At 57.6% G+C, this 14,044-nt stretch overlaps 5 protein-coding genes across 5 annotated transcripts; 2 read left to right on the top strand and 3 right to left on the bottom strand.

Moving 5' to 3' along the window:
• Nucleotides 1–279: 279 nt before the first annotated feature.
• On the bottom strand, nt 280–1,398 carry JN550_009241 (uncharacterized protein; the record flags this gene model as incomplete). The annotated part of the gene is made up of 1 exon (XM_049321291.1): nt 280–1,398. One exon carries the CDS (start codon nt 1,396–1,398, stop codon nt 280–282), a length of 1,119 nt encoding a protein of 372 aa, XP_049168817.1.
• Nucleotides 1,399–2,034: 636 nt separating this feature from the next.
• Nucleotides 2,035–6,233, top strand: JN550_009240 (uncharacterized protein; the record flags this gene model as incomplete). The annotated part of the gene is made up of 4 exons (XM_049321290.1): nt 2,035–2,246; nt 2,332–3,266; nt 3,327–4,124; nt 4,177–6,233. 4 exons carry the CDS (start codon nt 2,035–2,037, stop codon nt 6,231–6,233), a joined length of 4,002 nt encoding a protein of 1,333 aa, XP_049168816.1.
• A 623-nt stretch (nt 6,234–6,856) lies between these two features.
• Nucleotides 6,857–8,026, bottom strand: JN550_009239 (uncharacterized protein; the record flags this gene model as incomplete). The annotated part of the gene is made up of 2 exons (XM_049321289.1): nt 6,857–7,901; nt 8,007–8,026. The coding sequence occupies 2 exons, from the start codon at nt 8,024–8,026 to the stop codon at nt 6,857–6,859; spliced, it is 1,065 nt and encodes a 354-aa protein (XP_049168815.1).
• Nucleotides 8,027–8,969: 943 nt separating this feature from the next.
• On the bottom strand, nt 8,970–9,827 carry JN550_009238 (uncharacterized protein; the record flags this gene model as incomplete). The annotated part of the gene is made up of 3 exons (XM_049321288.1): nt 8,970–9,334; nt 9,423–9,609; nt 9,741–9,827. The coding sequence occupies 3 exons, from the start codon at nt 9,825–9,827 to the stop codon at nt 8,970–8,972; spliced, it is 639 nt and encodes a 212-aa protein (XP_049168814.1).
• Nucleotides 9,828–10,423: 596 nt separating this feature from the next.
• Nucleotides 10,424–11,443, top strand: JN550_009237 (uncharacterized protein; the record flags this gene model as incomplete). The annotated part of the gene is made up of 1 exon (XM_049321287.1): nt 10,424–11,443. One exon carries the CDS (start codon nt 10,424–10,426, stop codon nt 11,441–11,443), a length of 1,020 nt encoding a protein of 339 aa, XP_049168813.1.
• Between the last annotated feature and the right edge of the window lie 2,601 nt (nt 11,444–14,044).

The raw sequence follows: 14,044 nt of genomic DNA, 5'->3' as shown, positions 1-14,044 counted from the left end.
GCTTACGGACCGGATATTTTGTGATCGGTCGATGTCTTGTATCGTCAATTCGTGTCGCCATGGTTTGCGAGTATGGATCTATAGGGGCTGGCTACACTTTTCATGGTCGTGCAATTCGCCTCACGTACGATTTGCAAACTTCAGGTACAAAATTATCATCAAACCCTCGGGTTTCTTCATGGACATCCGCTTCTGTACGCATATTAAAAGGTAAATGCACAAGTGGCAGGGCCCTTATGTTTTGGGGTCACTTGGATATTGTGATATTGACACGACCTCCTAAAACATTACTTTGCTTGCCACGCTCAGCAGCCAGGCAGCATCTTGCCAGCCGCCATCGTCTGACTTTGGCGGGGGTATACGTGGTTCCGGGACACTCGATATGCCTTCGAGATGCCTCGTGCTCGCACTCCGCTCCAAGTGACCGCTCTCTTCGCTGTCGGAAACACTGTCCTCGCTGTCCGATTCCTCTTCGTTCTCCTCAACCGAGAACAGAGACCAGCCGATCAAGTTGCCCATCCAGGAGCCCTTGCCCACGCTCTCGCGCTTCACGAGCCTCCTGACCGTTGCCTCGTCTGCTTGGCTCGTGTCGATCTCTATAGCCTCGAGTTTCTCATCTAGGCCCACGAAATCAGGGCCTTGAATGTACTCTTCTGAGACCACGACCTGATTGAAATAGCCTTCGTCCGTCTGGCGGTCCAGCGGTGTCCTTGGTAGAGTCCGGCTGCCCCTTCTGCTGTGGTGGCGGCTGCCGAGCCGACTGCTGGGCGCGGTCATCATGTCCTCGGCGGCCAGGCTTCCACGGCGGCTGCCCCGTCTGCTGGCGAGCTCCTTTTCCCTGGCCAGCTCGCGCTCGAAGGCTTCTTCCTCGGCATCACGCAGCCCGGTCAGGCTCGTGGAGCTCTGCTTGGAGACCAGCCACGCCTGGCCCTTGAACTCCCGGGCCTCTGTGCTGATCAGCGCCCCGGCTCGTAGCATCCAGTCACTGTCGTTGCGGTCGTCTATGGAGAAGGACGAGTGGTCCTCCTTGCGCCGGCGGCTTGTGGGCGTGAACGAGCCGGCGCCCTTGTGCTGGCCATTGCTTATGCCGGCCAAGTGAGAAGCGGACTTGCTCTTGGGCAGCGTGTCCGTCCTCGGCTCGTGGGCCGAGGGTTGGCGGCTCCGCGAGTTGCCCCTGGCGGGCGACCGTGCAAGCAGCCTTGGGGTGGTGGGGGCTGACTTGCCCTGCAGGTAGGACACGTTGTGCTGGAGTGGTGAAGCTACAAACTCGGGCAGGTCGTCCGGGTCAGCGAGAGGAAGCTTGGAGGTGAGGGGCGCCAAAGTCAAATGGTTGAGGTTGGTCGAGGAGCGGTTCTTTCGCCTGGCCGGGCTGGCATGCTGCTTGTAGGCGACGTCCATGGTGCTGTGCCGTGCCGTGCTGTCTGTGACGTGACGAGCTGTGCTGTGCTTTACTGTATCGTAGCGTAGACGAGTCTAGTGGAACGCGGGAGGCTCAGAGGGGAGCCAGCGCGAATATACTGGGTCTCGGTCCGGCGGCTCGAGGGGTTAAGAAAGGAGAAAGCTACGGCAGAGGTCGAACGAGGTCGAAAGATCTGGGGCAGGACGCCAATTTGATGGGGTGTGATGGGGAAAGGCGCTGCAGATCGGCGACAGGGGTCACTAAGCTCCAACTTCCCCGGGGCAGGCGGGCAGGCGGGCAGGCGGGCTGGAGGAAGGGCTACAAGGGCTACAAGGGCTGACCAACTGGAGGTGTCAGTAGGAGGAAGCTTTGGCCACTGCCAGGGTCACAATTTTTCTGGCTCCCGATCTCTGCCGACCGGGCACAGGCACCAGAGGGGACGAGCCGAGAATCACCTCGGACTGTGCAGTTCGCGTGCTGTTGGGCGACACATTACAGTGCCAAACGGCGATTGCTCGCACTTACAAAATCTCAGCAGCCACTATCAGACTCATACATACCTCCTGGTGCTTGGTGCTTAGACGCCAAGGTTCACATAGTGATTCGCCGATGGTCACGGCGCCCTCACCTCGATCATGCGCAACCTGAGGAACATCCACTACGACGCCTGGCAGCCCCCGGCTGACGACTTCCACGGCGAACCGCTCTCCTCCTGCTGCTGGGACCCGGCCAAGGACGAGCTCCTGTGCACCTTTGGCCCCTCCGAGAGGGATGGCTACATCCGCCTGGTCAGGGTCTCGGAGCATGTGACCGATCCCGCCACCGCCGGCGCCGCCCGGCCCAAGGTGTAAGTGCCCGCCCGTCCATGTTGTAATCTATTGTTGCATTCGCTCGCGTGCGTGAGCTGATTGGAAGGCCGTTCTCGCCCACAGCGAGCATCACCAGGTTGCATCATGGGAGGCGCTGAGCCCGAACCCGGACTTGCCCGTCGACCGGGTCGTCAGTCTGCATCACTTCAGTGACACGCTGACGACCGTCCTGGTCCTGGAGGGCGGAGACATCGTCATCGTCCGGGAGTATGACAACCCGCAAGATGGCGTGCACATCGAGATCATGGGCTCCATCGACGAGGGCATCACGGCCGCAGGCTGGTCGCCCGACGAGGAGCTCCTGGCCATCGCCACCAAGGCCCAGACTGTCGTCTTCATGAGCCGCAGCTTCGAGGGCATTGCGGACGCCGCCATGACCCCGGAGGACCTGCAGCTGTCCAAGCAGGTATCCGTCGGCTGGGGTAAGAAGGAGACCCAGTTTCAGGGCAAAGGCGCAAAGGCGCTGAGGGACCCTACCATTCCCGAGAAGGTAGATCAGGGTGTTCTCAGCTCCCAGGATGACAGCCGGGTTACTATCAGCTGGCGCGGTGACGGCGCATATGTTGCCATAAACTCGATCGAGCCCGGTATAAGACGAGTCATCCGGGTGTACTCCCGCGAAGGTGTTCTCGACAGTGTCAGCGAGGCCGTTGACGGCATGGAAGGCGCCTTGAGTTGGCGTCCCGCGGGTAACCTGATTGCCAGTATTCAGCGGAAGGGCGAGTCTGTGGATGTGATCTTTTTCGAAAGGAACGGCCTGAGACATGGTGAATTCTCTCTGCGGGTTCCTGGGCGTCGAGATCTTTCGGCCGATCAAATCGGGCTTGAGTGGAACTCCGACTCTACTGTGCTTTCTGTGACGCTGGATGATCGGGTTCAGTTCTGGACCATGGGTAATTACCACTGGTATTTGAAGCAGGAGATACTCTTAAAGGAAAAGCCCAGAGGCTCGAGGTGGCATCCGGAAAAGCCTTTGCGCTTTACGGTTATCGTTCCAAGTATGACACCCACTCTGACCAATTCAAGAGATTCGAGCCAAGCTAACCCATTTGTTCTAGGCCACGCGTTACTAGCAGAGTATGCTTTCGCCATCTCGAGGGGATCTCTACTGCCTCCAAATGACCATGGAGCTGTTGCCGTCATCGATGGTCAAACCCTCAAGATTACCCCTTTCCGCACAGCCAATGTGCCACCGCCGATGGCTATGTACGAGATAGAGGTGAAATCCAGCATTGTAGATGTTGCATTCTCTCCAGATCACGCGTATATGGCCGTATTGCACCAGACTGGGTTTGATCTCTATCAATGGCATACCAAAGCACAGCGATCGCTTCGGCCGTCTTACCAAGCGTCAGTCGAGTTCGATGGAGCATCAGCTGATGTGGCACCGCTTTCTATCGCCTCTCAAAATGACGGGAGTGTTGCGGTATTGGGCTATGAAAACCAACCCGAACTCTACGTTTACCCTTTCCAACCCGATTCCAAGCAATTCTTACCCGCCGTGAGGGAAGCAGCACGGTTCATCTTCGGCTTCGCGAGCCACCAGTCCGAAGCTGGGAGTTACCTCGTCACGCAGGATACGCACAGGCGCTACCAGAAGCTTCAGAGCTGCGAAAGCACGGGCAGTGCGCTTATGTATCAAGTGCCTGTTCAATTGCCGTGGTTCACTCCTGTCGGTCTGGAAGCTGGGCAGGGGAGACTGGGTGTTGTCGGGTTGTCTAGAAATGGCCACTTGTATGCCAATCAGCGCCAGTTGGTCAAGAACTGCACTTCCTACCTCGTAACTGAGGACCACATAATATTTACTACGACCAATCACCTCCTCAAGTTCATTCATAGGACTGAGGAAGTTGACGGTACGTCTACCCCTAGTCATGCTTGCATTCTCCATGCTAACACCGCAATCAGATTTAGAAGTTCCTGCAGATGATCCTGAAAAGGATGAGAGATGCCGGAGCATCGAACGTGGTGCCAGGCTGGTGACAGCCGTTCCCACGAACATGAGCTTAATACTTCAGATGCCAAGAGGTAATTTGGAAACCATCTACCCTAGAGCCATGGTAGTTGCAGGCATTCGACAACTGATCGAAGAGAAGAACTATACTAGGGCTTTCTCCTATTGCAGGACTCAACGCGTGGATATGAACATCCTTTATGACCACAAGCCGCAGCAGTTCCTGGACAACGTTTCTCTTTTCCTCGAACAGCTAAGCGACTGCACGTATGTCGATCTCTTCCTATCTTCCTTGCGCGAAGAAGATGTCACACAGACAATGTATGTCAACACAAAGCCCTCGAAGAACGAGGCAAACCCCTTTCAGAGTATGTCAGACGTACCGGTAGCCTCATCATCAGATACTTCCAAGGTCAACACCATATGCGGTGCTGTTCTTGAGAGCCTGCAGTCTCGCAAGACTGCAGATCACGAGACGTTGCAGAACATCATCACAGCCAACGTGTGCAAGAACCCGCCGGCTTTGGAGGATGGTTTACTCGTCGTAGCCAAACTGATGCAGGAGGATGAGCAACTAGCTGAGAGAGCTGTTGAGCACATCTGTTTCCTCGCAGACGTCAACACCCTATACGACGAGGCGCTTGGCTTGTACAATCTTGATCTGGCGCTACTCGTAGCACAGCAGTCCCAGCGCGATCCACGAGAATACCTTCCATTCGTGCAAAGCCTTCACCAGCTCCCAGAGCTTCGCCGCAAGTTTGCTACGGACGACCACCTGGGTCGTTACACCAAGGCCCTTGCCCACCTCCAGACTCTCAATGCCCATCAAGAAGCCCAAGACTACACCGTAAAGCACACTCTCTACGCCGAAGCGTTGAAGCTCTACCGGTACGATGCGCCTAACCTGACGGTCATCACCCGGCTCTATGCCGAGTTCCTGGAATCACGCTCACGTTACCGGGAGGCTGGCTTGACCTACGAGTCTCTTCAAGACTACGCTGGTGCAACTCGATCTTACCGCGCTGCTGGGGCCGCCTGCTGGCGCGAGGCTCTGTTTACGGCTTCACTGCAGCAGCCGGCTCTTGCCCCTGAAGCGCTTGCAGACCTCGCAACCGCCCTCGCAGATGCCTTATACGAAGCCAAGGACTACGCAGCCGCTGCTACTGTTCAGCTAGATCACCTTTCATCCCTCGAGACTGCCGTTCGTTATCTGTGCAAGGGCTACCAGTTCGCTGACGCACTCCGTCTGTCGATCTTGCACAAGAGACCGGATCTATTGGAGAGCACCATCGACCCCGGGCTTGCCGATGCACTCGGGTCATCTACCGAGTTCCTCGCGGACTGCAAGGCCCAGCTGCGCGCCCAAGTACCGCGGATCCTCGAGCTCCGCCGCAAGGCCGCCGAGGACCCCCTGGCCTTCTACGAGGGCGAGCGGAGCGGAGCGCTGGCCGACCTGCCGGACGACGTCTCGGTCGCGGCCAGCTCGCGCGTCAGCACGTCGGCCTCGCTCTTCACGCGCTACACGGGCAAGGCCGGCAGCGTCGGCACCGCCGGCACGGGCGTCAGCCGCGCGACCAGCAAGAACCGCAAGCGCGAGGAGAAGAAGCGCGCCCGCGGCCGCAAGGGCACCGTCTACGAGGAGGAGTACCTGGTCAACTCGGTGCGCCGCCTCGTCGAGCGCGTCGAGGCCACCAAGGCCGAGCTCGAGCGCCTCGTCTTCGGCCTCGTGCGCCGCGCCATGTTCGAGCGCGCCCGCTCCGTCGAGGCCCTCATGGCCGAGGTCCTCGACGGCTGCCGCAAAGCCGTCGGCGAGGTCTTCCCTGCCGCCGGCCAAGAAGCCGCTGCCGCCAACGACTCGGTGGTGCCCGAGGGTGAGGGCCATGGCGACGGAGAGGACTGGCGGCCCGTCGGCGCGGACGCCGTGCTCGCCGCCAACCTCGAGCAGAAGTGGAGGACGCAGGCGCCGCCTGCGGTGACGGCCATGGAGAGGCTCAGCTTGCTCGGCAGCTGATAGCGAAGCACGACGGAGCATATGTGAGTTTGTGGGTTGTGGGTTCTGGTTGCATATGCATATCAAGGGGCGGAAACCCGGTTTGTGAGGGAGGTGTCTAGGTTTAGAGAAAACTAAAAGGAGGCTTATTGTGAGATGTGAAATGAGATATCAACCCCCAAAGACCGCCTACTGTTGAACTTGAGGTTGAAAATGAGCGTTTTCTGTAGCACTTCTTCGACGCCCTTCTCCGCCGGTGTCTTGTATAAGGGTGAGCTGTGTCATTACGTAGAGTTGCCTAGTCTATGTGTATATACACGCCTGGATCGCGGCTAGACGCAGGTGCACCCGGACATGGTTGTGTCTCTTCAACCCACCAAGTACTTAAACGCGATGGATGATGGGCTCAATGTTGTGCTGGCAAGCTGTCGGCAGATCGGGTAAAATCATCATCTTGTCTCAATTTGCCGGTCTGGTCTCAGGGGTGACAACCATACCATTTACGAATCATTGCAACCCGGCAACGCATTTCTCACGGACGCACAACACCAAGCGATGTCATAAGACAATGGCAAGTTATCTAGGCTAACAAAACAGGTCTAAGTACAACAAACCCACGGCGCGGGACCCCCCTTGGAGCCCCGTCAGTCCACCGTGTCCGTGACCTGCGGGCGGGGGAGGATGTTGAGGGCGTAGTTCTCGGCGTCCTTGGAGATGCCGGCGATGTTGATGCGGTTGGCCAGGGCGTCCTGGACGCCCTCGACGACCTCGCGCTCCTCCATGACCTCGCGCATGAGGCGGCCCTCGTGGCGCCAGTAGGCCAGCACGCGCTCGCGCAGGTCCTCGTCGCGGATGGCCGTGTTCTTGACGATGCCCAGGGCGTTCATCTTGCTCTTGGCCACCAGCAGCTGGCGCGTGACGCCCTCGACGCGCTCGGCGGGGCCCGGCGGGCTGGCGAAGGCCCGGTTCGTGCTCGACAGGTACAGCAGCACGGCGAAGGCGCTGTTGAGCAGGGCCAGGCCGGCCAGGCGGTACAGGCGCGCGCTCCAGAAGAACAGGTCCAGCTCGGCCAGGCGCGTGGCGCGCGAGTTGGCCTGGTGATTGTAGCTGTTGACCAGGTAGACGTCGAGGGCGGCGGCCAGGGCGCTGACCAGCACGGCCGGCGTGCGCCACTTGCTGCCGTCGTGGCCGGTCAGCAGGCCCGAGGTGGCGACCGAGAGCACGACGAGGTTGCGCAGGTGGGCGCCCAGCAGGGCGGGCAGGGCGTAGTAGAAGTACGAGCGCGGGTCGTCGGCGTTGCAGAAGGGGCAGTCGGCCAGGACGGCGGGGCCGAACTGCAAGTACAGCAGGCGGGACTCGAGGTTGACGAACTTGGCGCGCAGGGCCGTGTCGGTGGGCGTGAGCGCGCCGCCTGGACGCAGGGCGGTCAGGCGGGTGAAGAGCACGTCGGTGGGGATCTGTAGGCGCGACTGGGTGCGGGCGAAGAGGTTCTCGGGGGCGAAGGGCGGCAGCGACAGCACGAGGTAGACGAGGGCGGTGGCGGCGAGCAGCGACAGGCCGCGCAGGACCCGCGGCGGCAGCGGCTTGATGGCGAGGCCCTGGGCGGCCGGGCCGGCGCGGATGCTGCGGTAGTAGCCTATGGCCTTGGGCAGGAGGATGGGCCCGAAGAAGAGCAGGAGGGACTTGATGCTGCAGGTTGGGGCCGCTGGTCAGTACTACACCATATCATAGTATACTATGCGCTGGCGATGGAGAGGGAGCGAGGGTGAGGGCGGCGGGTTTGGCAGTGCTTACGTTCCCCAAGAGATGGCCATCTTGCCGTCCTCATGCTCTGGCACACTGAAGAGTGTGCAGCGGTACTCGTTCGAACAGGCAGGGTATCAGAGAGAAAGAGAGGTCGGTGGTGGAGGCAGGACTGGCATGTGGCCGTCTTGTCGATTCCAGGGGCCCCGGCGACGAGGCTGACAGATGTCATCGCTGGCGGCGCCCGTTTCCAGGGACCCAGGGACCCAGGGACCAGGGACCTCAGACCTCAGACCTCAGACCTCGGCGTACCAGCGTCCAAAGCCACCTGGCGACTTAGCGGCTGAGACCCACCCGCGCGTGATTGGTCCACTCTTTACATGTCCTTATTTTTTCACCTAATTCTTCTGTGAGTCTGCCATCTCTCCTACATTTCCGCACTCACTTTTTTTTTTTTACTCCTTCGGGATGCACGGCTAGAGCATCAGCGCCAGGTTTTGGTGCCCAACACGCGCACGCAAGCCACCACCGACAGGTCGTGTGCTCGCGTTGTGCGTGCGGTTGGCTATGGTCTTGTTGGTCTCGAGGATCCTGCGAGTAGCTTGCCGTTGCATCCAACGTCCCGCGAAAACGAGGCCTCTCCATGCTGCACGAGACCCCAAGACAACAGCACCACAAGGTAGGGCTCCGCGTAGGATTAGACACCGTGATATGTTTGGCACTTTCGAAGCTTTGGCGATCTCTCTTCCCAATGGTCACCAGAGTCAAAAAGCATGCCTAGAACGAGCCCAAGTACTCTGCCAAGAGTCATCTCAATCGTGTTACAGAGTCTTCAGCATCAAGCCATGACTGACTCTGCGTCAAATAAGATGAGAGACATATCACCCTTTCGTATTCAGTTCTCGTGTGACTTGACGTAGCCGATGCGTGATAAATGACACCAAGTTACCAAAATCCTACACGGCGTCTCGCTCTCGTATCAACGTCGACCAAGACGTTCCCAATGTCCCGTGATCATGAGTCCTTCTTGGCCTGCGCTTTTCCTTCTTCCTTGGGCGCCGCGGCCTTGACCGGCTTCTCGCGTGCCTGCAGCCGCGCGCCCAGTATCAGTCCCAGGACGGCCGTGATGGTGTCGCTCACCAGCATGATGACCCCCGTGCACGCCATCTGCCACGACACGATGCTGATGCTGCCCAGTGGTGCACGCGGGAACGACAGGATCCACTCGACGTAGTAGGGGAACCAGCCCTTGGGCAGCCAGAACATGGGCTGCCTCGAGTACCAGAGCGGCAGTACGATCTTGAGGCCCCGCGTGAGGGACCAGCGCACCACCCCGACCGTGCTGTCAAACTTTGTCTTGGTCGCATCGTGGGACGTCTCTGTCGGAACTTGGTCAGCAAACCTGGCGTCTCGTCCCTCCTCGTGCACAAACACGAGCTCTTTGCTTCTCCCCCCCCCCCGACGTACTCATCTTTTCCAGCTGCTCCATGAGCTTGTCGTGTTGGCGCCTGAGCTTGGCCCATTTGGCGAACTCGTCCTGGCTGCTCGTTGCATTGAGGTCGCGCCGCACCTTGAGGTATTCGCTCTGCAGCTTCTGCCGCTGTCTAGAGTTTTTCGACGTCTCGGTCGGGAGCATGAGGTAGAGGGTCCATAGCTACAGAGGGCGAGGAAGAGACGGCACGGTCAGCTCGGGTGCGTGTATGTGAGAGTATGCGGGAAGACTATGACGTGTTGCCACCACACGACGGGCAACAAGGCTTTGGGCAGGGTGCAGTGCTTTCATACCAGGTTGTTGATGGACGAGGCGCCGATCGTGTTGACGAGGTGGACGGCGAGTTCCACGAGGAACACCACGAGGAGCAGGGCTGGCATCTCGGGGGGCGATCTCTGCTTCTGCGGCAGCTTCGGGAGGTTGAGATGTTGCAAGAGAGAGCGCCGGCAAGCAGCTGGCCTTGGCGGGCTTCTGCTAGTGGTGAAGCCACGGGCCAAACCATCAAATCGTGGCCTGTGGGATGGAGGCCCAGCATCGGAGCTTGTGCTGTCATTTTCGCCGATCCTGCAAGCTACCCCGCCAAAAAGCTCTCAGTGCTCAGTTCTCGGTTCTCAGCTCCCAGCTCCCAGCTCTCAGCCCTCTGCCCTCTCCGCCCTACCTAAGTTGCCAGAAGCCTGATGGAAACGTGGGTAGCGTATGGAGGGGTCTATCTCATGTCTTACACCCACCTCCCGTGCTTCTTGTTTCAGACCGATATAACTCTATATATATCGCACTACAGCCTGCCACATCTTGACAGACATGGCCGTCTCGAGACGTTGACCGAGCGAGCTATGTCGGTCAGAAACTAGTCACTCGTTACCTCACGCGAGCAAGTACCAAGCCTGTCGCCAGTCAGCCGGGGAGGCATTCCCAGCTCGATTGCACGATTGGATATATTGTCACAAATCTCGCCATCGTATAGTTCCTCAACATCATGTCTCGGTCTCTGGACAGCGACGTTCTGAGAAATCTCAAGTCGGAAGATCCCACACCGATCTACAAGGACATTTGCAGCGCTCTCACTTGCCTCCCTGAAGATGGCAGCCTGCTGGAGATCGAGCTGCTCGGCAAGGCTCATCCCTTGGAACCAGGTGTCAACTATCTTCAAGACGGCAACGCTATAGCCGTCCCGAAGCTCAGACTTGCCCAAGCATTCTTCGTGGCCCGCCAGATCATACAGAAATATCTTATCACACGTCCCGAGCATCCATCGAACGAGACTGTCACCGCCACGGCGGTAGTCTTGCTGATGGACCCTGAGCATCTCACAGCGGCAAACATCAGAAAGAGAGCAGTCGTGAGCAATAATCTTAGCGAACGGGACTCGGCCCTCGGGAAAGAGAAGCAGTTTATAGACAGCTTACTCACGGCGCGCCTCCACCGCCACACCAAATCACCAACCTTGTGGAGCCATCGACGGTGGTTAATCCAGCACTTCCGGAAACTCGGTGCCGTCTCTGATGCCCGGCACGACATTGCAACTGTCGTCATGGTGGCGGCCGAACGGCATCCTCGAAACTACTACGCGTGGCAGCATGCCCGGTGGTTGCTTCAAAATCTGGCTGTTGAACAGCCAGAAGCTATCATGAACATTGGAGACGATGTTAAAGAATGGTGTCTCAAGCATCACAACGATATATCTGGCTGGATGTGCCTCACCTTTGTCATCCAAAATATCCAAGACGCTGGCTCTAGGGCACGCCAGTGCTCTTCTATGCTTACCGATACACTCGGCATGGCAAAGTCCTTCCGCTGGACAAATGAATCAGTATGGGTGTTTCTGCGCACCATCGTGGCAAGCAGCCTCGTCAGCCGGGAGCTCTTCGAGTCATTCCTAGGGACCAGCAAAAGTTTATCCTCTACTGTGGGAGCAGACTCGGCTACGGTAAGGCGCCTGGACGCGTCGGTCCAGTGGGCTCGCCAGCATCGACAAGACCTGCGAGAGCGTACCTAGATGAGCCAGCGGCCTTGACGGTTGTCGAGGAAATGATTGTAGGATAATGGCTGTCTTGCCGCATCTGCCCGCTGTCTATCAATCTGGACAATCGGGTACATTCGCCCTGGTAAATGTTTACCTGCATCCACCGAGTCTCTTCTGTACACATACTTGAGACCTCAAGCTACTGCAGGTGCTCGTTGTATCGTCATTTCACATCGCCTTGGCTTGATGAGGATGCTCACGGATGACGATGTCTATGGAGCTTCGATAGGGAAACACACTGCGGTACCTTATCTTTACCATAATTCGAGACGGCAAACCGTCGAATTTGCTGAATCACCATGGCCTATCGTCGACAGTGCGTCGCTCGTTGCTGGGCAAGACCATCCCACGTTGGCGTCGATACCAAAGAGATTTGCAGCTTCCGGGCTGGTATAAATCTCGTCGATCCACGGTTGACAGTGGCGACTATTGGCTGAAACTCACCGTCAAACGTTATCGCTAGTGTTGCCCGGTTGTCCCCTATTCCGCTCCAACAGATCTCCGGTCTTTGGGGTATCGACAAGCGGCAGCACTTATTTTAGCTGCTGTTTGGCGGCAAGGACCTGCAGTAGGGAGAGGCGGCTAAAGCTAACATGGTGGATGAAAATGTGATGAGTCCATCTTATCCGCTGTGTAAGGGACCCGTAACGAAAAGAGGCCGCCTTGTGTTGGCTTCTCATCCACAAGAGAGCAAACTTCCACCAGGCATTGTCGACGACAGTCGAGAATGTGAGGGACTCTTTTTTCAAATATCGGAGTTATGCAGTTGGTATCAGCCGGGACTCGGGGTGCAGAAGCAATTGTTTGCCAATAGTGAAATGCCACCAGGGAATGCAACTGATAACCAAACTGACAGGCCCTGCAATATCGAGTGCTGAATTTGGCAATGGTCCATTCCACCCCTGGCCGCATATTACGGCATGCTATCAGTGGCTTGACCAACCGCCTGAGAAGCGCCGTTAGTAATAATCTTAACAGCCCGGCCAGCTTGGCGCCTTTGAGATCGATATCTTCCTTAGCCTTGCCAGCAATGCCATATCAGGCCAACCGCAATGGCAGAAGCGAGGGAATGGACGCGTGGTACCCTGACGATCAGAAGGCTAGAGTCGGCAAGGAGTTGCAAGTGAGGAAAGACGATGACTTCACAAGTGGCCCAACTAACTCTCAGCAAGGGCCAGATGGACAACCGAGTCAATTTGCTGCAGCGGAGAGATCTTCAGACGACCCCATCTTCCAATGTTGCTGGACGGTTGGTCTCTCGTATTGATCGAATAAGATGGCGCTTTTCTACTCCACCATGCGGCTAGGCTGGCTTGGGCCACAGCCAATTGACCGCTCCGTGCAGCCACCCTTGTCAGCAAAATTGGCTACTAGTTACCATCCAGATGCGGAAGCCCCTGCTGTTTGCAGCACAGGCGAGGTGAGGCTTGCAGCCAGATGGATCAGTGAGAAACTCGTGTTCCAAAAGGCCAAACGGCGGTCCAGACGAGCGAGAGACATCACGAAGACATCTCTGCAGCGGGATATACCTGCCTTAGACAGAGTAGACGTTGAAACGGCGAGTTCGGGTCTCGAATTTTCTCTGAATGCGCTCGACTGAATCAATCAAACCTTCGAGATTCAAGAAACGGATTGGCCAATGAGCGAGGCCGATGGGAGACACGGATCACCTTTTTCACGAGTAGATCGCCATTCGGCCAAGACCTGCACGCTACCTGCCCACGGCCGCTATTAGGTGCGCCGATCTTAGTAGATTGCACGTACACTGGAGCGAACCAGCCTCCCATCCCCGTCCCCGTCCCCCATGTCGACAAGGGTTTGCCAAGCAGCTTTCTCTGGAAATGGCCCAGCCCAACCGAGCCAAGGGGAAGAATGGCTTTTGCACACCTGCCGGACTAGATTCTCCCTGGTCAAGGGCTCGCTGAAAGCCCGCAGCGCCCGATGGTGACCTGCATTGCAACTCCACTACGACTGGATTCGGGCGTCGAACTGGGAGCTTGACAGGCAGGGGACAAGGGGACTCTGGTGGCCCTTGGCCGAGAGTCATGGGGGCGGGCACCTCGGATGGGTCTGCTCTGCGGTGCTCTTCTCCACTCGCCCTGCGCTCTCATGACTTACATCCTCTCCTCCACCAACCTACGTCGCTCCTACTCGTAGGAGCTGTCTTTCTTAATCCTTAGAGCCGCATCTCGCATTTTTGCTTTTGGGGAGAATTACATATCGCATAGAAGGGGACCAATTCGCTCGGCATTCCTCCTGTGTCTCGATCTCTTGCAATCTTGGGACCTCTCGGCGGCGCCTCTTGTCTTGCAATTCGTCCAACTATTGCAGCGGACCTCGTCGCTCCAACATAGACATTCCATTCCTTGTAATATATTCGCCGGCGGTTCCCAACTCGCCTCTCGACTCTCTTCGGTTCTCCTTGGTCATTTGTGGGCGAGGGGAATTCTTCTTTCTTTTTAATCGAAAACATTCACCAGATGTGGCCTTCGTAATCACTAATACCCCTAATATCCAGACCGGAGTCTGGAACTCTTGGACTGCGATTCCACGAAGCCTACAACTCCGCTGCAG

This window comes from Neoarthrinium moseri, assembly GCF_022829205.1.
Source record: "Neoarthrinium moseri strain CBS 164.80 chromosome Unknown scaffold41_Wmoseri_CBS_16480, whole genome shotgun sequence".
Classification (NCBI taxonomy): domain Eukaryota; kingdom Fungi; phylum Ascomycota; class Sordariomycetes; order Amphisphaeriales; family Apiosporaceae; genus Neoarthrinium; species Neoarthrinium moseri.
Note: the sequence above shows the minus strand (reverse complement) of the source record. Positions and strands in the feature narration are given on the sequence as shown.